The sequence below is a fragment of the Ammospiza caudacuta genome, chromosome 21, assembly GCF_027887145.1.
Source record: "Ammospiza caudacuta isolate bAmmCau1 chromosome 21, bAmmCau1.pri, whole genome shotgun sequence".
In the NCBI taxonomy this organism is placed as follows: Eukaryota; Metazoa; Chordata; class Aves; order Passeriformes; family Passerellidae; genus Ammospiza; species Ammospiza caudacuta.
In genome coordinates, this window is record NC_080613.1 from 11,206,196 (window position 1) to 11,229,155 (window position 22,960).

The 22,960-nt window shown below is 64.2% G+C and overlaps 3 protein-coding genes across 3 annotated transcripts; all 3 read left to right on the top strand.

Annotated features, from left to right (window-relative positions):
* The first annotated feature begins 3,208 nt into the window (after nt 1–3,208).
* On the top strand, nt 3,209–6,439 carry AJM1 (apical junction component 1 homolog). Its single transcript, XM_058818466.1, has one exon. It carries the CDS (start codon nt 3,209–3,211, stop codon nt 6,437–6,439), a length of 3,231 nt encoding a protein of 1,076 aa, XP_058674449.1.
* Nucleotides 6,440–7,534: 1,095 nt separating this feature from the next.
* On the top strand, nt 7,535–9,123 carry PHPT1 (phosphohistidine phosphatase 1). The gene is made up of 3 exons (XM_058818397.1): nt 7,535–7,713; nt 7,856–7,980; nt 8,734–9,123. The coding sequence occupies exons 1-3, from the start codon at nt 7,572–7,574 to the stop codon at nt 8,824–8,826; spliced, it is 360 nt and encodes a 119-aa protein (XP_058674380.1). The 5' UTR covers nt 7,535–7,571; the 3' UTR covers nt 8,827–9,123.
* Nucleotides 9,124–11,974: 2,851 nt separating this feature from the next.
* MAMDC4 (MAM domain containing 4) lies at nt 11,975–22,409 on the top strand. Its single transcript, XM_058818518.1, has 29 exons — nt 11,975–12,020; nt 12,458–12,652; nt 13,062–13,235; nt 13,430–13,570; nt 13,814–13,959; nt 14,082–14,166; nt 14,407–14,535; nt 14,776–14,922; nt 15,071–15,165; nt 15,422–15,580; nt 15,875–15,959; nt 16,372–16,521; nt 16,848–16,952; nt 17,140–17,271; nt 17,511–17,641; nt 17,734–17,839; nt 18,107–18,223; nt 18,432–18,566; nt 18,678–18,808; nt 18,880–19,096; nt 19,435–19,572; nt 19,677–19,798; nt 19,884–19,974; nt 20,181–20,327; nt 20,617–20,751; nt 20,986–21,113; nt 21,189–21,303; nt 21,483–21,658; nt 22,201–22,409. The coding sequence occupies exons 1-29, from the start codon at nt 11,975–11,977 to the stop codon at nt 22,240–22,242; spliced, it is 3,720 nt and encodes a 1,239-aa protein (XP_058674501.1). The 3' UTR covers nt 22,243–22,409.
* Nucleotides 22,410–22,960: the final 551 nt, after the last annotated feature.

Here is a 22,960-nt window from a genome sequence, read left to right on the forward strand (position 1 = left end):
GGGGGGCAGCAGTGCAGCGTGCTCAGCACCCTGCATGTGCAGGCAGCGTGCAGGCACCGTATCCACTGCAGCACTCCTGCCTGCTCAGTGGGATGTGCGTGGGCAGCGGGCAGGCAGGATGGGCAGCAATGCCCCGGCAGTGTGCGGGCAAAGGTGGGCAATGTGCGGGCAGGGTGCGCGGGGCAGTGCCCTGGCAAGGCACCAAGTGCAGGATGGGCAGGCAGCATCCCTTGCCATGTGCAGCCAGGCAGCGAGTGGGCAGTGCTGAGGGCAGCACGGGCAGACCGTGCACTGGCAGGGCTATGTGCATGGGCAGCTTGGGGCAGAGCGCAGGCAGTGCCCTGGGAGTGTGGGCAGTGTGCGGGCAGTGCCCGCTGTGGCTGTGGGGCAGGCAGGGCACTGCAGTGCGTGGGCAGCGTGGGCAGCGTGGGGCCCGCACTCCTCCCCCCACAGCCCTCACGTGGCACACCAGGCAGTGACCCAGTTCCGGGCATCCTCCGTGGGCCCCTCTGGCAGCGGGGTCGCCCCCAGCCCAGCTCCTCGCGCTGCCGGAGCCCGGCGCTCACGGGCAGCACGGAGGGTGCAGCGCCCGGGCCCGTGCCGGGAGCGAGGGCAGGACCCCACGGGGGGCGGCTCCCACCCACGCCTGGGCACCGGCCGCTCTGCCAGTGCCGTCGGCAGGTGTCACATCCGCGGGGTGACACCGTGTGGGCATCCCGGGTAGGGAGGCTGGTGCCTGCCGAAACTGGGCAGTGCTGGGGCAGAAGGGGGCATCCAACCAACCGGATGCCCACTAGCCGGGGGGTGGAGAGCAGAGGGGATGCAAAACGCTCTCCCTGTAGAGTTGGTGTCAGAAGCTGGTGGGCATGTGAGCATGGTGGCACTGGCAGCACCGTGGGGCCATCCCGGCTCTGCCCCCCTCAATAGGCAGAGGGTTCCAGCAGCTGCAGGAGGGCTCTGCTCTCCCTGCAGTGCCACAGAGCCCCAGCTCCTCGTGCAAGCCTCTCCCTGCACCCACGCTGTCCTTACCCACGCTGTCCTCGCAGAGGAGGAATAATTTGGAGAAACCATGGCAACCCCACAGCTCCACCGGCAGTGGGTGCCGCTGGTGGGTGGAAGACACCGGAGCCTGTGGGATGCAGCGCCCACATCCCCAGCGCACAGGGATGCACACACGCTGGGACAGTTCTTTGGGTGGCAGTTCCTTTTGGTCCAGCAGGGCTGTGGCTGCAGGGGTCTCTTGAGGGTGCTCCATGCGCTCACAAGGCGTCCATGGCCCCAGCAGCCACACCTCCACCACACCCGCAGTGCCCAAGGAGCCTCATGTGCCTTGTTTGTTTTACAGCGCTGGGATGGAGTCACCACAGGCCCCTCGGCCACCTCAGCCCACCCAGCCCCTCACTGCTGCTGCTGGACCAGGTAGGACCCTGGGCTACAGTTCCTTGCCTACCAGCCACCCCAACACCACAGGAATGGGCTGCCCAATGCCACTGTCCCCGTCGCTGTGGCACGGGGTGCTGCCTTGCCGGACCCAGCCCACTTCCCACACACTGTAACACAGCAGAGCCAATACTGGGCCACTTTTTGGGGGGCAAACCTGCCCTTCCAGCTCTGCAGGGAGGCACTGGGACCCCCATCTCCTTTCTCATGGCATCTTGCTCTTCCCAGCCCATCACATGGACAGACACCCCAAGGCCACTGGAGTCACCTCAGCTCTGGCATCTGCACCCCCCCAGCTTTGGAGCAGGTAATGAGGAGGAACCCAAGTCCCCTCCCCATCTCTGCGTAGTCAATGCTTATTGCTAAATAAAGGAAATTCTTTTTCTCCAAGAAACATCCTCCCTGTGGTCCTCTGCTGCTCTTTAAAGCCAAGTGTCCACCCATCTTTAGTGCAACACAGAGCAGCCAGCGTCAACCAGTGCACCCAGGCCCTTGGTGGCCACAACACCCAATACTCAGAGGACGTGGTGAGGTGACAGCTGAGGGGGGTCCCTGTTGTGGGCAGAGAAGGTGCACATCTCCCAGTGCTGGTGACAACCCATGGCAGCTCTCGAAGGGCTGGTAGGGAAGGTCAGTGCTACAACCCACTTAGTCCTGTGGGAAGGGCAGACCCCTTCCTCTGTCCCCACCATGCACTGAGGCAAACTTGTGCTGATGTCCTCATTGTCACACAGCTGTGTCACACTGTGGCTGTGGACTCTGCCCACCCTGGCCACCCAACAGCATTGTCCCACAGCACTGGGGTGCTTGGTGCTGGCACACAGTGGGCGTCAGACCCCATGTCCCACAGCAGCTGAAGCCACCATCAGCCTTGCTTTCCAGCCCAGGGGACATGTCACAGCCATGGGTCACAGAAGACAACAAAGCCATAGGGTACTGAGCCAGCACAGCTCCCCTGGCACAGGGAGGTGATGCAGGTATCACTGCTTACATGTGGGTTGGGGCACCCACCACAACACCCCTCTGCCACGCCTTGGGCCACCCCTCATCTGAAAGACCCAGGGAGTGCAACTCTGTGTAGCCAGCACTGTGACCACCCCACACCGGAGTCTGTGGGGCACAGTGGGTGCAGCCACCACAGGGAGGGGTTGTAGCTCGTGCCTCCTACAGAGCCCCAGACCGTACCATGGTGGGTGCTCATGGTGCCTGTCCCTGGGCCCTGGTTCCCCCTGCAGTGCTGGTGCAGGGACGTGGGTACGCACAGTCCCAGGAGAACCCTCAACACTCCGGTGCTCTCACCAGGACTGAGCACACACTCCTCATGGAAAATCCTGGTGTTGAACCCTCACAGCCCTGCCCAGAGCTGCCAATTCATATGATTCTGCAAGACAGTCCCTTTGACCTGTGGTCCAGGAAGAGGACACAGTACTCTGTGTTCTCCTCTTGCTGTGCTGAGCTGGTACGCAGTTCCCTGCTTGCCCCCATCGGTGTCCTGCCAGCCGCTCCATGATTTGCACCCTGGATCTGGAAACTTTTTCCAGTTTCTTCCTCCAGTAGTTGATTGACTACTGACAGCAGCAGTGGAGGCTGGGATGCCCCCAAACCTTCCTTTCTGAAGAGATGGCCAACCCCCACCACTGAGCTAGGAGCAGTGGGGATTGATATGAGGTCACTCCAGGATTGAGGCACCTCATGTGTTCTCTTGCAGGGTGGGCTACCGTCCTCTGAGGCCGTGTGACAAGGAACTGGCAGAAGAGTCGCTTTTAAGATGACACGAACAGACCCACCTGACATTCTGGTGTCCACGGTGTACCAAGACATCAAGGTGGCGACAGCAGCCCCTGGGGATTCCGTTGTCTGTCAGCCCCTAGCACAATGTGACGCCTCCATGTCCTCCTCCCTGTCCCGCGAGCCGCAGCCCTTCAACAAGCGCCATTGTAGGAGTTTCGACTTCATCGAGTCGCTGGAAGAGCTGGGCACCCCCTCGGCCATGGAGCGCGCCTGCCCGCGCCCCGGCATGCCCGAGCCCACGCCGGGGCCGCCGGGCAGGCAGGCGCCCCCGAAGCCGGACCCGTACAGCGGCAGAGCCCCCGCGCCGCGCAGCGAGCCCAAGCGCCGAGCCCGCTCCAAGAGCGCCCCGCGGGTGAAGTCCACCCTGACGCCGGTGCCCATCACGGTGGCGGCATCACCGCCGCCAGCCCGGCGCGGGCGGGAGGTGCTGCGGGTGGCACGGGAGCCCTCCCGCACCGATCCCTCGCCGCGCCGCGAGGCCCCGATGCCGCTGCGGGCGCTGGCCAACGAGGTGCACCCCATCAAGCTGCAGCCGCAGCGGAGTAGCGTCAGCCGCATCTCCCCGCTCTGCCTGGGCAGCAATTGCTACGAGGAAGGGCCGGGCGGGAAGGTGGGCGCCAGCCCCCACGTCAAGTGCCGAGTGGACATCAAGCCGGACGAGGCAGTGCTGGTGCACACGGCGCGGAGCCTGCGGGCAGCCCCGAACCGCCCGGAGCCGCCGCGCTGGCCCCGCACCCCCGGGGCCGCCCGCAGCCTGACCGTGCCCGGGAGCCGGCAGGCGTCCGCGTCCCGCACGCCCACCCCCAGCGACTCCTACAGCGGGGACCCTCCGCTGCTGCCCTACCCCGGTGAGTACTACGAGGCAGACCCCCGGGCTCTGGCGTACCAAACAGTGCCCGTGCCGGCCTCACGGGAATTCAGGGAGTACCCCGACCGGGGCTGCATGACCTTTTCGGCCCCCGGGGTCCCGGCCAAGTTCTTCTACGCAGAGGAGTCAGCGCGGTGCCCCAGCCCGGCCATGCCTCTCCGCAGCTCTGGCTATGCCAGCTACCCCTACCCCAGCCGCCACTCCGTGTCCCAGCCCTTCTACACCGAGGACCCGGCCAAGGCTGCCGCTCACACGATGCCGGCCCGGACGTTGTACGTGGAGGAGGCGCGGGGTTACCCGGTGCAGGAGGCACCTGCCCGCACCTTCTACGGGGATGAGCCTCGCTACTACCCCCCGCGCGGGACCCCTGTCAAAACCCTGTACGCCGAGGACGCTCGGACATACCCAGCCCTCGGCTCCTCTCCACGGCTGCTCTACGCCGAGGACTACGGGAAGTACCGGGAACGGGAGGTGCTGTCGCGCACGTGTCCCCCGCCCCGCAGCGCGCAGCCCCTGCACTTCGGGGACTGGTACTGCCCCGAGCGGGCCACGCTGCCCTACCAGAGCCTGCAGCTGTCCCGCTTCACCCCACAGCCGGCCGGGCGTGAGGCCATGTTCTCCTCCTGGCATGCCAGCTACGGCGTGACCCCACCGCGGCTGGGCCGGGAGACCCAGCACTACTCCAAATCCTGGGACAACATCCTGGCGCCAGCAGCGCGCAGGGAGGAGGCCCTGCTGCGTGGGCGCAGCTATGAGAACCTGCTCGCCCACGAAGAGCACCGTGCCTTATCCCCCGAGGAGCGCCGGCAGCCTGTGGTGATCAACCTGTCGAGCTCACCCAAGCGCTACGCGGCCCTGTCCCTCTCCGAGAGCTCCATCCTCGAGCGGGTGCACGCCGACGGCAGCCGCGGGCCCTCGGGCCGCTCCTGGTACGTCACGCCGGAGATCACCATCACCGACAACGACATCCGCGCCGAGGGGCTGGGCCGGAGCGAGAGGCGCTCGGCCAGCTGGGACATGCTGGACGCGGGCCGGGAGTGCAGGCCCTACGCTGTGCCCTGCGCCCCGCAGCCCAGCGCCAGGGAGAGCGGCTCGGGGCGCCAGCGCAGCCTGGAGCAGCTGGACGAGCTCATCACTGACCTTGTCATTGACTACAAGCCGGCGCCGGGCCACCGCTCCGGGGACAGGGACAGCCTCGCGGAGCAGCTCAAGCAGCTGCTGAGCAGCGGCGCCTCGGGGCCCCCCCGGCGGAGCGAGGGCAGGCGGGTCCCTCACAACGCGCCCGAGGGACCCCGACCCACAAAGGAGCAGCCGGGCCCCAACTCCCATGCTGGCACCCCGCGCCGCCCACCGGCCACCGGCCCTTTCGAAAAGTCACCGGAGAACTGCTCGCCCGACCTGAGCGCTGAGGAGGACGACATGATGATGTGCTCCAATGCCAAGTGCCGGCGCACAGAGACCATGTTCAATGCCTGCCTCTACTTCAAATCGTGCCACAGCTGCTACACCTACTACTGCTCCCGGCACTGCCGGCGCGAGGACTGGGACACGCACAAGGCCAGCTGTGTCTACGGGCGGGTGGGCAGCGTCTGCCGCCACGTCCTGCAGTTCTGCCGCGAGAACACCGAGGTGCACAAGGCTTTCTCACGCATCGCCAAGGTGGGATACCTCTCCCGCGGCCGCGGCGTCCTCTTCCTGGGCTTCCCCAATGCGGGCTCCGCCGAGAACTTTCTCCAGTTTGGGCTGGAGAGCCTGCTGATGTCCCCCACGTACCTGTCCCTGCGGGAGCTGGACAGCTACTCGGACAACCTGGGGGAGTATGCCCAGGAGCTGCGGGAGACAGGCAACCAGTACGACCCCAACGAATGTTTCCTGCTGAATGTAACCGTGGCCGTCACTCAGAAAGTGCCAGAGAGGCCGTCACCGAAGATGCAGGTCCCGACGGTCAGGAAATACGCCAAGGTGGCCTTAGCCTCCTCCAGCCCTGAGAAGAAGATCTTGAAGAAGGAGCGGGACATGGAAACGTTGATCCTGACGCCACCGCCCGGAACGGCGGACATCGACAAGGAGGGGGAGGAGGGCCGGAAGGCACGGGAGGTCTGCTTCATCAACATCCAGCGGGAGCTGCGCATCCGCGGCGTCTTCCTGCGGCACGAGTTCCCCGCTGTCTACGAGCAGCTCTGCGACTTCGTGGAGAGCAACAAGCGCTTCACCCCCACCACCATCTACCCCATCGACAAGAGGACGGGCAAACAGTTCATGTGCATGATTATGGCGGCCTCCGAGCCTCGCACCCTCGACTGGGTGGCCAGCCCCAACCTCCTGGACGACATCATGTGAACGCAGGGCGGGGGCACCCCCCGTGTAGAGACGTGCTGTCCTGTCAGAACCCCCTCGGCTGTTACACCAAGGGGCACCAAGGGGAGGGGGCTGCGGGCAGCCGGCAGTGCTGGGGGGCCGGGCGGTGACGGGAGCACAGCCCCAAGTTTGCCCTGGAGCCCAGAGCCCGGGGAGCCCCTGCAGAGCCCTCTGGGGTGAGCGGTGCTTGGCCAGAGCGGGGGCGCCTCGCACGCCCCCAACCCCTGCTGCAACCCAGAGCCCCTCGGGCCTGCCCCAGGCTCCCCTCAGCACCGAGGGTCCCCGCAGCGGCCATACCCAGCGCCTGGGGCTGGGCTGCGCCAGGATTGTGTCCCCGCCGCGCCTGTGTAGCCTGTGCGTGTTACTGCGGGAGCGTCAGGTGCCGGGGGGCCCTGGGATCCCCCGCGGGCTCTGGGCACAGAGCGGGGCAGGGCTGGGGGGTCCCGGGGCGGGACGGCCACGGACAGGGATCGGCGGGGGGGGAAGGGGGGGGCGGCTCTGACCGGGGTCGGAGGTAATCGCCAGTGAGGGGTGACCGTGGCGGGGACCGGGGAAGGCGAGGCAGAGTCGGGGTCGTGGCCAAGACCCGTCACCCGGGGCGCCCGCGCCGCCCTGCCCTGCCCAGCCCTGCTCCCCGCTGTCGATCCCATCGCCGGCACCGGCACCGGCGGCAGCCTCCACCCCCAGAGCCGCTGCCCGGCGGGACCCCGCGCCGGCTGAGGGTGGAGCCTGGCTCTGCGAGCGCTGGTTGGACGCCAGGCGGAGGAGGCGGGAACACGGGCAGGGAACGGGCGCTGGTTGGTTGGACGCCGGGCGGAGGAGGCGGGAACACGGGCAGGGAACGGGCGCTGGTTGGTTGGACGCCGGGCGGAGGAGGCGGGAACACGGGCGGGGGCCGGGCGCTGGTTGGACGTCGGGCGGAGGAGGCGGGAACACGGGCGGGGGCCGGGCGCTGGTTGGTTGGACGTCGGGCGGAGGAGGCGGGAACACGGGCAGGGACCGGGCGCTGGTTGGTTGGACGTCGGGCGGAGGAGGCGGGAACACGGGCAGGGACCGGGCGCTGGTTGGTTGGACGCCGGGCGGAGGAGGCGGGCACGGCGCGCGGGCGGCAGCGATGGCGGGCTCGGCGCTGTCCCGGGTGCCGGACGTGCAGATCGATGGCGACGGTGTCTTCAAGTACGTGCTGGTGCGGGTGAGCGGGGCCGGCGCGCCCGCCAAGGACGTCGTGCGAGGCCACGCCTGGGCCGAGTACCACGGTGAGGGGCGTCGGGAGCGCGGGGCGCGGGCGTGGCCCGGGGTGCCGAGGGAAGCGGGCGGGGGCTTGCCGGGCGTCTGGCCCGTCGCGGGGCGGCGGCTGAGGCCGGGGGTCCCCGCGCCACCGCCGCTCCCTCCCTGCAGCCGACCTGTTCGAGCGCACCGCGGAGGAGCTGGCGCCGCACGGTCTGAGCTGCGAGTGCCTGGGCGGCGGCCGCATGTCGCACCGCCCTGAAGAGAGGAAGATCCACGTCTACGGGTACTCGGTGGTAAGCGGGGCCGGGGGAACCACGCGGGCACGCGGCATCTCCCTGCGCGGGGTGGGTCCCGCTGACGGCGGCCGAGGTGGAGTCGAGTTCCCTCGGGGGTGGAAGGGGTGAGCGGGGCGGCGCTCCCGGGGCTCCTGCGCGTTCTCCCGAGCGCCCCAGCGAGGGGAGACTGCGCAGAGCCCTTTCGGGTGAGCAGCGCTTGGCCAAAGCAGGGGCACCCCAGCAACCCGCCGGCACCTGCCTGTGGGGCTGCCACACACCCAGAGTCCCCGGAGGTGCCATGGGTACAGTGGCTGTACCAGCTCTGGGTGCTGCAGCGGGAATTGGGCTGCGCAAGAACCCTGTTTTCACTTTGTGTGTCCTGAGGGTGTTCCTGCAGGAGTGTCGGGTGGGTGCTGTAGGGGCCTTGTAAGGGTGACTGGAGGCACTCCTGGGGACTGTCATGGTGGGTTCCTGGACGCTGACCCTGGCCCAGGGCTGTGCTGCAGCACCAGCTGTGCTGGGTGCGGAGTGCAGAGCCCAGCTGGGCAGGGTGCTGGTCCTTGGGCCACAGTGCACACAGTTTTCCCAGCTTCAGGGTGACGTTGTCTTGTTGCCTGGGTGCTACACCAGCCTCAGCTGGGGTCAGGAAGGACTGGCACAGGCTCTGTGGCCTCTCTGCTGCTGAGGTCTGCCAGAGCCGCCCTGGGGATTTGCCAGGCTTCTCTGCAAGTTCTCACCAGCTCTCCTTAGGAACCTTCTTTTCCTGCGCAGGGCTTTGGACGAGCTGACCACGCTGTGACCACAGAGAAGCTGAAGGCAGAGTATCCCGACTATGAGATTACTTGGGCAGATGAAGGGTACTGACTCCTCTGTCTGTGGTGCCAGCCCAGAACTGGCACAGCTGTGTGCAGCACCGGGGTGGTGGCAGCAGGCTCCCCATGCTTGGCCGTGCTCCAGGCTCTCCTGATTTTCCTCTGTGCTGAACTTGCCCGTTCTCTGCTGTCACCGGACTGTCCCTGTGCAGATGCTCCCACCTCCCTGGCATGGCAAAGCTGGTGAAGCCAGTGGTTGCTCTGCCCCAGCCCTCTGGCACCAGGGGCTCATCCACGTGTATCTGTGAGAATTAAAGTCGTTGGAGGAGCACAGCTGCTCTGGTGGCCATGCTCACGGTTTGACTGCTCCTTCCCATCTCTGGGTTATGCTTGTTCACAGTGGAAGGGACCCCCCAGGTTATCTGCCCCTTGAGGGGGGCCTGGCACGGGAGCAGGCAGAGTCTGGGGTGGGAACAGCAGGAATTGTGTTGGGATTTGCCTTGGAAAGGGTTGAGGCAGGAGAGAGGAAAGCAATGCCCAGGTCTGGGAGAGGGGAAGGCAAGATGGACCTGAGGGAGAGACCAGCCCCATCTCCTGTGAGGAGGGAACTGAGTTGCCTGGGAACATGACTGGGAAGAACATGCCCATTCCCACTCTGGCAGGTTGTCACACCTTGAGGAAGAGCATCCTCCCTGACTTCATCCCTCCAGCCACCCAGGACCAGCTCAGAATTTCCCAGGGATTCTCCCTGCTTGTGCTTCCAAGCAAGGAGCAGTAGAGGGAGACTGGGGAAAGCTGCTGGAGGCTTCAGTGGCTGGAGAGCTCCAGGCAGATGTGCAGGCTGGGTTGGTTCAGGCTGGGTTGGTTCAGTCGCTGTCCCACGTGAGGCTGGGCTGGAGGACCCTCCCAGCCCAGTCCCAGTCCCAGCCCCATTTCATTGTCAGACTCTGACCCTGTGTGCTCCCTGCTGCTGCCTCTGCCTCGTGCCTTCAGGGATGTGGGCTCCTTCCTCTGTCCAGAGCCATGCTGGGTCATCTCAACCTGCAGAAGCTCAGCCTGTACCCTGTGTCCAAAGTTCAGCCTGTGCCCACACTCCAAAGGAAGCTCACAATGTGGGGATGAGTTTCACAGGCAAGAAAATGGCTCTGCTGTGCTTCGTCCTCCATCCTGCAAAGTGGCTCTCCCCTGTGCTGGGGGGAATGTTACCCAGAAGTTACACAGAGTCAGCTGCAAACCTGCAAGTCACTGGTTTGGAACTTGGAGGCACCTCTGGGATGTCCTGTCCATCCACTGGCCTAGCAGAGCCAGCTTTAGTGGGTCCATCGTGGTGGGATTGCTGAGATGTGCTGTGCAGGCTCAGGAGTCCTTGTGGGTTCCTTCCAACACAGGGAGTTCCATGATTCTGTTCTAGAATTAGGCTGCTGGAAGCTGTGACCAGGTGGTGTTTGAGAATCTCCCCGAATTGAACTTCCAGCAGCTTGGAAGTGTGCTCTGGTTTTGACAGTCCTCACAGGAAGAAAAGGTTTTTCTTTCAAGTGGTATTTGCTGTTCTTGCTTTTATTGTCTCAGTTCTTACTGGGGCATTCCTGGCTTGAAGGGTTGGCTCTCTGCACCCTCCTGCCAGGGTTTACCTGGGTGACATTCCCCTGCCCCTTCTCCAAACTGGGCACATTCAGCTCAGCCTCTCCTTGTGGCAGGTGCAGTCCCCTCATCATCATCAGGGAATATCCTTCTGTGGAGATCAAAAAACCATCTGGACACCTCCAGGGAACTCTTGTGGAGCAGAGGGTGGGATGGGGTGACCTCCTGTTGTGCCATCCATTCTGTACTATCCTGTGGTCATCATCACTTGATCTGCTCCAGTGTGCCCCCATCTCACAGTGGGAGCACCAGCATCCCCAGTGCAAAGGGGAGGGGTCCCATCTCTGTGAGAGGCTCTGCCCATGGCACCCAGGAGAGCAGTGACTACTCTGCCAGTGGCCAGCTTGGTGCTGCCAGGTTTCTGGGCAGGGCTGCTCTTCCCCAGCATGCCTGGACTGGGGAATGTGGGGCTGCTGGTCCTCACTGGCCCTGGCTGGCACTGGGAGAAGGAGCTGAGTCTGTGTTTTACTGCCCCTGATGCAATCCCGCTGCAATCTGCTTTCCAAGGCCGTTGGCTCAGTGGAAGGATCTGCTCAAAGGGGCCCCTCTAGGGCGCGAAGGCTGCGGCAGCAGAGGGGAGAGGGGTCCTGGGGGGTAGCAGCTCCTTCCTCTGCCCAGGTAGGGAAACCAGTCGGGTCACTAGTTGCCATCACCAGGCAACAACACTGGTGGTGATCTGTGGAGACCTGGCTACCAAGCTGTGCTTCTTTCAGGCTCATCAGCCCTTGCTGGGGCTCTGCCAGGAATGTTTTACCCCAGGACTGACCTGGTTGTGGCCCTGGAGCTGTGCCCCTTTGCCCCATGGCATTCATGAGCTGGGTGCTGAGGTGCTTCTGCCAGCCGGAGCAGAGCAGGCGGGGTGAAGGCTGGCTCCTCCTGATGGCATCTTGGAATCCCCAGGCTCCAGGGGGACCTCAGAGCCCCTTCCAGTGCCTAGAGGGGCTCCAGAAGAGCTGGAGAGGGACTTTGGACAAGAGCTTGGAGTGACAAGAGGAAACAACTTTCCATTGCCAGAGGGCAGGGTAAGATGGAGATACAGCTGACTCCCAGCTCAGCTGTTCTCTCTGGCCAGAGTGCAGCCCACAGCCAGCCCTGCACCCAAAGTCTCTCCCACTGTCCTTATGCACAGGGACTGGCAGAGCCCCCACATCCCTGGCAGAGGTGCCAGCATCCCCCACAGGGCTGGCAGCATCCCTGGCTCAGCAGGAAGTGCTCTCATCCCTCACCAAGCCAACGCATTTCCCTGGGCTGTGCCCTGTCCCAGTCAGAGTGTCACCCACCGTCCTGTTCTGAGTGGAAAATGGGCTGAAGAGGAGAGGTGCCGGGGGAGAAGCCGAAGGTCTCCACAGGCACGGCTGCAGCTCGCTGCTGAGGTGTCGCCGGTGCTGTGACCGGACCGCGCTGCGCTGTCCCAGCCGTGCCATAAACCCGCTGCCTGGCCGGGGAGCCGATAACAGCGGGGCTGAAGTCCAACGCAGGCAGCTCCAGGGGAGCACATTCCAGCCCGGGGCTCACAGCGTGGCCGCTTCCAGCTCCGTGTTCCCGTCGTGGTGCCCGGGATGGCTGCAGGCGGGCGGGCGATGCTGGCCCTGCTGGTGGTGCTGGGTGAGCTCTGCCGACACGGCTGGGGGTGTGGGGCTGGAGGGAAGGGGCCTTGGTGCTGGCTGCTCCGCTCTGGTCCTGCACGGCGCTGGGCCTGCCCACCGGGCTCTGCTGGTGAATGCAGCCCGGGGTTCCCACCGGGAGCGGGTGCCGGAGCCCCCAGCACCAGGCGGGGGTCACCAGTGGCTTTGTTCAGCATGGGACGAAAACCATCCAGATATTCCTGTTTCTTCCAAAAAGGGGCTGGGACTGGCAGCACGGGTGTGCTATAGCAGAGTCAGTGCCCTGGCAGGCTCTGGCACCCCGAGGCTGACGGTGGGAGGTGGCAGTGTGAGAGATGTGGAGTGCCAGGACAGTGCTGGGGCAGGGATTGTCCAGGGGAAAATGCCACTGAGAGCTCAGTACTTGCCCCAGCAGGGTCCCAAACCGAGGTGCTGCAGGTCACACGTGCCCTCCATCACCTGCTGCGGGCACGATGCCTCCTTCCCTGCGGGTTTTCAGTCCCATTGTCTCTCTCATAGCCAGAACTGTCCTCCCCAGTGGATCCGTGGTCGTCAACAGCTGCAGCAGTGCGGCTGAGCAGCTCTGTAACTTCGTCTGTGACTGCAGCGACTGCTCAGATGAGAACCAGTGTGGTGGGTGCTCAGACTCCCCAGGCCCCCAGACCCCACCCTCAGGCCCTGCTCCTGGGGTGAGAGCAGGCTGTGTAGGGGGGATGTTGTGGGTACAGGTCCCTGGGGTGGTGCTGGTGCCCAGGATGAATGCAGGCTCCCCCAGGATTGGTACAGAACTGTGGGCTGGCTGCAGATCCACAGGGTAGGGACAGGTCCCTTGTGCAGGTGTCCAGGGTGAACACAGGTGGCCTGGGCACAGGTGAGACTGCCAGGTGGGTGCAGGATCCCAGGTTGTGTGCAGGTCCCCTGAGCTGGTCACAGGTCCCCTGGGTAGGTTCAGTCCCCCAGGATAGGTGCATTTCCCTGGGATGGCCACAGGTCCCCAGGGTGGCCCCAAACCTGCCTTGACCCCTCATCTGCCCACCCTCAGGGTACCTACGGGGCTCAGCAGTGCTGGGCACCCCCTTCACCTGTGACTTTGAGGACAGTGACTGTGGCTGGCGGGACGTGGGCACCTCGACATATGGATGGGTGCGAGGCCGGGCCAGCCTTGCCAAGTGGGGCGTGGGGCCTCATTCAGACCACACCGTGGGCACTGACCTGGGTAAGTGGGAGCTGCTTGGTGAGCAGGCTCTGGGCACCCACAGTACCACTCCACTGGAGCTGGGGTGCCAGAACACCTATCTTTCTAGGGTGCAGGGGAGAGAGCAGACCCTTGGAGGGGCAGGAGTAGTGCTGGCATAGCTCTGGTGCCACCCCATGGGGTGCAGACCCCGTTCTGCTTTCTGCCCTCCCCAGGTTGGTTCTTGGTCACCATGTCCCCCCCAGCAAAGACCACGGCCACAGCCTGGCTCAGGTCACCGGACATGCGGGAAGCAGCTGCCGCATGTGAGATCAGAGCCTGGTATCACCTCTCAGGGAGATGTGAGAGCACCCAAGGTGGGCACAGGCAGCATTGGCTACTAGGCAGTGGGGGGGATGGGGCCATCTGCCCCTGTGGCAGGGACAGAACCACCGACATCAGATGGGTCCTTGCCATCCTGTTTGCCTCTTCCACGCTCCACACACGGAGCTGGTGGGACCTGGGGGCCCCAGTTCCAACTCCCAGAGCGGGTGGGGCTCCATTCGTTCCTTTGGGTACCCCTGGGTGCCCTGTACCAAGGGCACTTTTGGGCTTCTCAGGGCTGAACCAGACAGAGCGGCCGGTGCTGCGCCTGGCTGTGGCACACAGGGATGGGGTGGTGGAGCTGTGGCAGAGCCCTGAGCACAGCAGGGAGGGCTGGCACCCGCTGGTTGCCTACCCCGGACGGATCGTGGAGCAGTTCCAGGTGAGATGGTGTTGGCACCTTGGTACCTGGGCACTGTTCCCATAAGCTGGGACCAGAGGAGCTGGGCAATGTTCTGAGACCTGGCCTGGGGAGCTCATGCCATCCTCATCCTCCCATGACAGCTCATCTTCTCCCTGACACAACCACCCACCTGCGGGGCAGAGGTGGCGCTTGATGACATCGTGTTCAGGAACTGTGGCTTACCAGGTGAGTCCCACATCTGCTGGGATGTGAGCTGGGGTCTTGGGGGAACTGGCTGGGGTGCAAAACCCAGGGGAGCTCTCCCATTGCTCGGTGCTCCCATTGGCTTGGGGCACCACGCGCTGGCCAGAGCACGAGGTGGGCAGCAAAACCCTGTCCCTTGAGCCACCCCTAGGAATGATGTGGCAGTGCTCACCATGTCCCCGTGGGACCAGCCACTTGCTGACGTGCGTTCCCCCACGGCAGAGGTCGGGCAGCAGGCCTGCGGGGCCCAGGAGAGCCGCTGCCACCGCGGCTCCTGTCTGGCACAGCGTCGTTTCTGCGACGGCACCGACGACTGCGGGGACAACTCGGACGAGGGCGCGGCACAGTGCAGTGAGCACCCCTGGCCCCAGGGAGGAGTCCTGTGGATAGGCTGAGGGTCCGCCTCGGTGGGGCAAAGCTGTGCTCTGGGCTGGCAGGGGCCCACCCGGTTCTGCCCTACACCAGGAGGGCAAAATGACCCTGAGGGTTTGCAGAGGGGTGGCATCAGCCCAACCCATTGCAGGGATCCATCTGTCCAAGAGAGGGCTGGGAGCTCAGTTTCTGGGTCACCGCTGTCCCTTCTTCTCACAGAGAACTTCACCCGCTGCTCCTTTGACTATGATCTCTGTGGCTGGGAGACGGCGGCCGGGCCAGCAGTGTGGGGCAGGAACACGAGCCTGAACCTGGGCACCTCCTACAGCATTCCCACTCGGGACCACAGCAACAACAGCAGGGCAGGTACGTGACGGGGCACCGGTGCCCCAGGGGAGCCCCACTGCAGGTGGACGTGCCACACGCCAGGGCTCTGCTCAAGGCTGTGCCAGGACAGCGGAGTCCTGCCCCCACGCATCTGCCTGGCTCCACTCAGCCCCAGCATCTCCTGCAGGTTTTTTCCTCCATGTGAGCAGTGACCCCACTGCACAAGCTGGTGGCACAGCTCAGCTCAGCAGCCCCACCTTCCAAGCCACCAACTCCTGTTCTGTGAGTCACAGCTGGCACCTCGTGTCACAGCTCATGTGGGCATGGTGGTGACAGGAGATGGGGTTCCCAACTCTGGGGACCCTCATGCAGGGCTGGGCTGTGGTTGGCCCTTGCTGGGGATGGACATCAGTTTTTTGGGGTGGTTTGGTGACATCTCTGGTGCCCATTGCCCACCTGAGCTTCTCACAGCCCCTCTGTGGGATGCAGAGGGCTGTGTGCCCCTGCCCTAAGGGCTCACCCTCCTCCCAATGCCCAGCTCGTACTGTACTGCCACCTCCATGGCTCAGCCACCAGCAGCCTCAGCATCTCCTATGTGACCAACTCTACCAAGCACCTGATGAGGGAAAGGACAGGAGACCTGGGCAGCTGCTGGGTCCGGGAGAGAGTGGACTTCAATGTGACGGATCCCTTCAAGGTGGGCTGCTGCTGGGCTGGGGGGAGCGGGGCTGCTCTGGGGTCCGGGACCACAGCTGTGGACAGGGGCAGCACCACCTCCCAAGCCCACTGTGGCCATGCCAGCCCACACTGTGCACCCCTGTCAGCCACAGCATTGCCCCTGCTCCCACTGAGTCCCTTCTTGAGCAAAATGTGAGTCAGTCCATGACATGTTCTGGCTCCCCCCATCACACGGCTCCCTGGTGTCACCCCAATCCCCCCCATATCGTGCAGAACCCCTCGCTGATGTTTCTGACGTGGTGCTTTCCTGCAGGTGCTGATCGAGGGGGTGGCTGGCAATGGGGGGACCGTGGCTGTCGATGACCTGATCCTGTCTCAGGGCTGTGTGAAGGAGAAGGGTGAGCTGGTGGGCAGTGTCCCTCACTCTGGTCCAATGCTGGCAGCTGTCCCAGGTGTCTTGTACCCATGGCACCACACCTAAAGGACAGGCATGATCTGCCTGTCCCTCTGCTCATCACAGGGACCATCCTGGGTGCAGGACAGCAAATACTTGCCCTGGGGTGCTGGTATCTTTTTCCTGGGGCTGTAACACTCCATTTTCTGTGTCAAAATGTGTCACACAAGCAACTCTTACTAGGTCCTGGGTCCCCTTCAGCTGGTGACAACTAGGCTGAGCTGGGACGGGATGGGATGGGAAATGGAGAGCCAGGAAGACGCCTGGGGACATGGAACAGTGTTTGGAGGGCTGACACTGATGCTGTTGCTGGGCCCTTTCACCACTGCTCTCCATCTGGGCTGTTTCACCATCAGAGAAGCCTCTGGTCACACTGCCGAGCCAGGCACGTGCCGGCCCCTGCGCAGCAGACGAGGTGGCCTGTGGCAGTGGGGACTGCATTGCTGCAGAGCTGGCCTGCGACTTCGCCCACACCTGCGCTGACGGCTCCGACGAGGAGCGCTGTGGTGAGAGCCTAGGCAGGCACCTGCAGCACTGCCCCAGCAGGGGAGGGGACCAGGCACCCTGGGCTGGCCTGGCTGGGACATGTGTGTGCCTGCACAGCCCCTGGAACCACAACAGCCTGGCAAGACTGAGCCTGGAGTTTTGGGTTGCCCAGAGCAGCTGTGGCTGCCCCATCCCTGGCAGTGTCCAAGGCTGGTTGAACAGGGCTTGGAGCGCCCTGGGATAGTGGAAGGTGTCCCTGCCCATGGCAGAGGGGTGGAATGAGATGAGCTTTAAGGTCCATCCAACCCAAACCATTCTGGGATTCTGGGATTCTTTGACTTTGCAGGGACAACAACCTTCGAGTCAGGGGCTGGGGGCTGGCACGACGTCAGTGTGGGGCGGCTGCGCTGGGCTCTGCAGAAGGCCACTGAATCTGACATCTTCCTCACAGGTGAGACTGTTCTCACCACCCAGACAATGCTCTTCACTGCTCAGCACCACAGGAACCTCCAGAACAAGAGCTCCCGGGGGGTGCCACTGCACAATGGGGGATGATGCCCAGGCAGGATGCTGGGCTGGGGGTGCTACCAGTGATGTGGGACCCCAGTCCTCACCTTACAGAGTGTTTCTGTGCTCAGGGACTTTCCTGGCCCTCCAGACAGGAGAAGGACAGATGGTGGGTCCTGCAAAGGCACGATCGCCTCTGCTGGGCCCCTCTGGCCCTGCCTGCACCATGGAGATGAGCTACCACATCCACAGTGACCCCCAAGGTAACCTGCCCACCCCAGAGTGCCCTGCCTGCTTCCTACTCCCAGACCCCCCATGCCTACCTGCCTTTACTGCCTCTCCCAACCCTGCTTTGCCCCATCACATCATCCTGGAGCTGGGGTGTCTGTGTCCCTGTCTGTGTCCCTGCACCCCATGACCGTGGGCTGGTGCCATGGAGGGCTCCCACTGGGTGGCCAGGGGTTTTGGGTGCCCACAGCCTCTGCACCACCTCTTGTTTCAGGCTTCCTTGCCATCAATGTCGCAGATCACACCACTGGCAGCACCCAGCTGGTCTGGCAGACACAAGGTCGTGGCAGCACAACTGGGGGTCACGTCCGTGTCCCTCTGGGAGAGAGAAGCCGGCCCTTTCAGGTGTGCTGGATGCACAGGGACCAGCCTGGGGGGTCTCAGTGGGACAATGCCAGTGCTGCCAGGCACCCCAGGCTCATGGCTGCTGCCCCCAGGTCGAGCTGCTGGCACTGGTGGATCTCCAGGGCTCAGCCAGTGTCGGTGTTGACAATGTGACATTCGAGCAGTGCTACCACGACGTGGTGACACCCACAGCTGCGGGTATGGCCAGGAGTGCGTGGGCAGGGAGGGTAACCCTGCACCCTTTCCGTGGGGGCTGCCTGATAGCTGTCACTCTGTCCAAGAGCAAGACCATGGTGCACAAGGCCGAGGGCCAGGGCCAAGCACATATCCTGCCCTGCCCTGGGACCCCTGCATGGGGTAAACCTGGGGCAGGTGAGCAGGGGGAAAGGGACGTTGGGGAGACCCATTTGCTTTTGTGATGCCTTACTCCTTTCCACTTCTATACTGTCGCCTCTCTCTGGCCAGAGCTGTCCTGCAACTTTGAGAGGGGCATGTGTGGCTGGTACCAGGATCTGTCCAGTGACTTCAAATGGGTCCACAGCACAGGGCAGGGACAGGGCTCTGACCACACCACTGGCTCGGGTAAGGGGCTGGTTGCTCTTTGGGGGAACCCAGGACATCCCATAACCTTCTGTTCCCAGGGCCAAGGCATGCCTTGTACACTCCCAGCAGCCCCATGCCTGCAGAGCAAGCTCACCTATGGCAGGCTGGGAGCGCCCCGATCTGGGCTGTGGGTGATGCAGAACACTCACACCATGACCCCTCCACCCTGGCTGTCCCCAACATTCAGGCTACTTCTTGTCCGTGGACGCCTCTGTGCCATGGAGCCACGGGCAGCGGGCGCTGCTCCTCAGCTCCCACCAGGAGCCGGCCGCTGCCCCTCGCTGTCTGTCCTTCTGGTACCGCCTGGCGGGCCCGCAAATCGGTACGTGCCCCATGGCATCCCGCCAGGGCTGCCCCAGCCTGCCTCCGCTCTGAGGACAGCGGGGTCCCCAAGGGCTGTGGGATGGCTGCCCCCATGCCCCCCTCTGCCCAGGTACCCTGAGCCTCAAGCTGTGGCCAGAGGGAGGAGAGGAGGACATGCTGTGGACCCGCCGCGGAACCCAGGGCAGCATCTGGCACCGGGCACGGGCGACACTGCCCTCCACGGGCCAGCGGCGGTACCGGGTGAGGAGCGGCCCCGCGCGTCCCTGGCACCAGCAGGGCACAGCGTGTCTGACACCGCTGCCTGCGGACAGGTGGCTTTCGAGGTGCTGCATGACGGTTTCCTGGGGGACGTGGGGCTGGACGACATCGCGCAGACAGCGGGACCCTGTGGGGCCGAGCTCTCCTGCTCCTTCGAGGTGGAGGGCTGTGGGCTGGCAGCCAGCGGAGAGGGCACCTGGCAGCGACAGAGCAACGGCACCGGCACCACCGCCGGCCCTGTGGCCGACCACACCACCGGCACCGCCGCAGGTACGGGGCCGTGGCAGCCTCGGTGCTTCCCTGCTGTGTCCCCCTGTCCGCCCCTGAGTGTCCTGCCTGTACCCCACGCCAGCCTTGCCTGCTCTCCCTGTTCATGCCTGCCCTGCCCTCCCTGCCTTCCCCAGGATGAGAACGCGATACTGCACAGGGCTTCCCAAACCTGGAACTCCCAAAATGCAGTCTCCCAGCCCCAGGGCTCCCTATTCCTGGGGAGGTTCTCAAGCTGGGGAGACTCCTTGACCTGGGGGGAAGACCCAGCCTCAATTGTCCCCTAGTGCTCCCCAGCAGGGCTGGGCAGGGGTCACAGCACAGGGGCTTCTCTCCTCCAGGCCATTACATGGTGGTGAACACGGGCAGGGTCTCCCTGCCTGCAGGGCACACGGCTGCCCTCACCTCCCAGCTCTACCAGCCCTCAGTGTCTGCCCAGTGCCTGGCCTTCTGGTACCAGCTGAGTGCTGGGACCCCAGGTGAGCACCGCCTGCCCCGAGACCCCTGGGGACACCTCCAGATGGGTGGGGGCCCCACACAGCACAGCCCTGGACCCCTGCTCCATGTTGGGTGCCGTGGGCAGGCTCCCTCAGGGTGTTCGTGGAGCAGAGCAGGGTGAGGAGGAAGGTTCTGAGCGTGAGCACCATGGAAGGGAGCAGCTGGCACCGCAGCCATGTCACCGTCCAGCCCGATGGCGACTGGCAGGTGAGACAGGGCAGGGTGCTGGGGGCAGCTGGAGGTGATGAGGGGTGCATGGAGGCTGCCAGCCTCAGCATGTCACCCTGCCCAGGTGGTGTTTGAGGCAGTGGGAGCTGGGGGTGACCACGGATACATTGCACTGGACGACCTGCACGTGTCGGAGGGAGCCTGCCCCAAGCCAGGTGAGACCCCACCCCACAGGGGCACTATGGATCAGGGTGGGGGCGATGGGACATCCTATGGAAGTGTGTAAGCCATGGGGATAGGGACAGACCTGTTCCTGCCCTGAGCCTGGCCCGGCCCAAAGCTGGGGGTGGTGTGTACCACCCAGGTGCCCCATCTCCTGCCAGGTACTACTGGGTGTCTCACAGCCCTGCTTTCCTCCCAGCATCCTGTGACTTCGAGCAGGACACTTGTGGCTGGAGCAGCCCCTCGGACCCCCGCTTGCACAGCTTAGCCTGGGGCTGGAAGAGTGGAGTCACCCTGGCCAAGTACCCTGGCCCTGAGCAGGATCACACCCTGGGTACAAGGAACGGTAGGAAACACCCACCCCTGCCTGGGAACCCTGGCATGGCCAGAGTGAGGAAGGAGAGCTGGGGGTAGATTGGGTCAGTCCAGTCCATGTTGCGAGGCCTGGCCCCACAGCATCCCCGTCCCCTCTTCACCCGGGAGGGGCAGGTCAGCCCAAGGGCAGTGAGGCGCAGGGCTGATTTGTGTTCCCCTCCAGGCATCACCCAACATTTGGGGGAAGACTGGGACAAGTGGGGTGGGACAAGTGGATGCAGGACTGGGGGACACCCTGCACTCTGTCCCTGCCTGCCCAGGTCACTACATGCACTTTGACACCAGCGTGCTGGGTGCCAGGGGCACCAGTGCCCTGCTGGAGAGCCCACCCCTGCCTGCAGCCACCGACTCCTGCCTGCGCTTCTGGTACCACATGGACATCCCGGAGCACCTCTGTGAGCACTGCAGGGGCAGGGAGGAGGGCCCATGGGTCCCTGGGACTCCCTGGCTCCATGGGAGTGAGGGCCTCAGTCCTCCCCACCTGTGCCCCGCGGCCACTGCTTCAGTTCCAGCTGGGCAGTGGCGATGGCCCATTCCCTCTGGGTGCTGCCATCCCAGTAGAGGATGGCATGGCTGGGAGGGCTGGGGGCAGCTGGTGATGCCAGGGCTCCTGTGCCCCGTCCTTGCAGCCAGCGGGGAGCTGCGGGTGACGCTGCGCGGCGCGGGGGGACAGCGCACGGTGTGGAGCGTGCCGGGGCACCGCGGCCGGGGCTGGCGGGGCGCCGCGGTGCCGGTGCAGAGCCCCGGTGAGTTCCAGGTAAGCGGGGCCACCCTGGGGTGCAGGGTGTCTCCGGGCGTGCAGCAGCCCCCCAGAGCCCACCTTCCCCCGCAGATCAGCTTTGAGATCACCACACGGAGGTGGCCGATGGAGGGGACAGTGGCACTGGATGACATCATGTACAGCGCCAGGGTGGGCTGCCATTCCAGCCCGGAGAGTCCAGTGGAAGGTGTGGGGAAGAGGGGTGTGTGTGTGTGTGTGGGTGTGTGTGTCTGTGTGTCTGTGTCTGTGTGTGTGTGCAGTTCTGGCTGTGAAAGGTCAACCCAGAGCTGCTCAGGGTGCTGGGCTGAGGCTGGAGGCAGTTCTCTGGGCAGTGGGTCGAAATGACAGCATTTCCTTGCCCTGCAGAGAAGCCCTCCGGCAGTTTTGTGGCAGAGGTGACGCTTAGTGTGCTCCTGGCCCTCGTCATAGTGGTGCTGGGGGCTGCTGGGGGCTGGTACTGGCTGAAACAGCGAAGGCTGGCGAGCAGGACACCGACAGAGAACAACAGTTCCCAGGGCTTCGACAACATCACCTTCCGAGATGTAAGGACAGGGTGAAGGACTTGCTTAATTACCCCAGCTGTGCTAAAACAGCGATTTCCTAAAAGCTCAGCAAATGCCAGCAGGCTCTCCGTGACCCTGCATTCCGCCAACGCGACAGGGAGGTGCAAAGGGCTCTGCCTCTTACCTGCTTGTTGACAAACAAGTGACCCTGAGCTGCAGGACTGACCCAAAAGTGCTGCTGCCACCAGGCAGCTGCTCCGGAAAGAGCTGAGTGTGCTCCCAGCCCCGAGTCTTGTGGGAAGGAGGCCTGGCAAACCTGGCTCATCCTCACTCAGCCAGCGCTCAATTTAGTGCAAGGTGGCTTAAGCTGCAGGGCCCTTGGATCGGCAGCAGAGCCACCAGCCCCATCAAGGTCTCCAGCAAGAGACGTGGATTCCCCTGGGCACACTGGGGGTTTGGTGCCTCTGCAGGGTCACGGGGCTGGCACGCAGGTTGTCCTCGCTGCAGCCTGGAAGAAATCCTGGTGTTTCACAGCAGACAGCCCACTTTTGTCACCAATTCCCACTCACCTTTCTTTGCAGGACAAGGTCATTATATCTCCACGGGAGGGCGATGAGTCTTGAAATTAGCAGCCAGCAGCAGGAATTGCCTGCTCCCCCCGGGCAGACCAGCCCTCGACAGAACCCACACTCCATCAGCTGCCTGCTCCCTGCCCCGGCACCAGGAGCCGGCGCCCCGGGGAGCCTGCCCCGCCCAGGGACACACCGCGGCCATCTCTACCTCCAAGTGCTCGGGAAAAGCGTTTGTGTTGTTTGTAACATGAAGTTTTGCTTCCAAGACACAGCAGTGTGCCTGTGCTTTGACAGGGGGCACGAGGGGGAGTTCTCAGAGCGGCTGTCCTCATCCAAACAGGGTTCTGGCCATGGAAGGGAGGGTGAAGTGTGGGGTCCTGGCCCCCAGAGCTGGGAAGAACAGTGGGTGCTGCAGAGGGGTGTGAGCCACTCCCCATACCCAGGACAAAGCACAAGAGCTCCCAGGGCACAGAGAGCCCAGGGGGAACCAGTGCTTCTGCTGGTTTTGGGGAGGGTGAGTGGTGGGTGCGAGGGCAGGGAGCAGAGAGGGACATCACACAGCACCCCTGAGGGCAGCAGGCAGCTCCCACTCTGGTGTACAGGTGCCCACCTGCTGCCCGCACACCTTGTGAATGCACTTGATAAACATCACTGGCAAACCCAGTGCAGGCTGAGGTGCAGGCTGGACTCAGGGCCTGGACCCCCACCCTGCCCCCAGTGCAGCCGAGCCCAGGACCCCTCCGTCAGCCCCAGCTTTCACACCTTAACA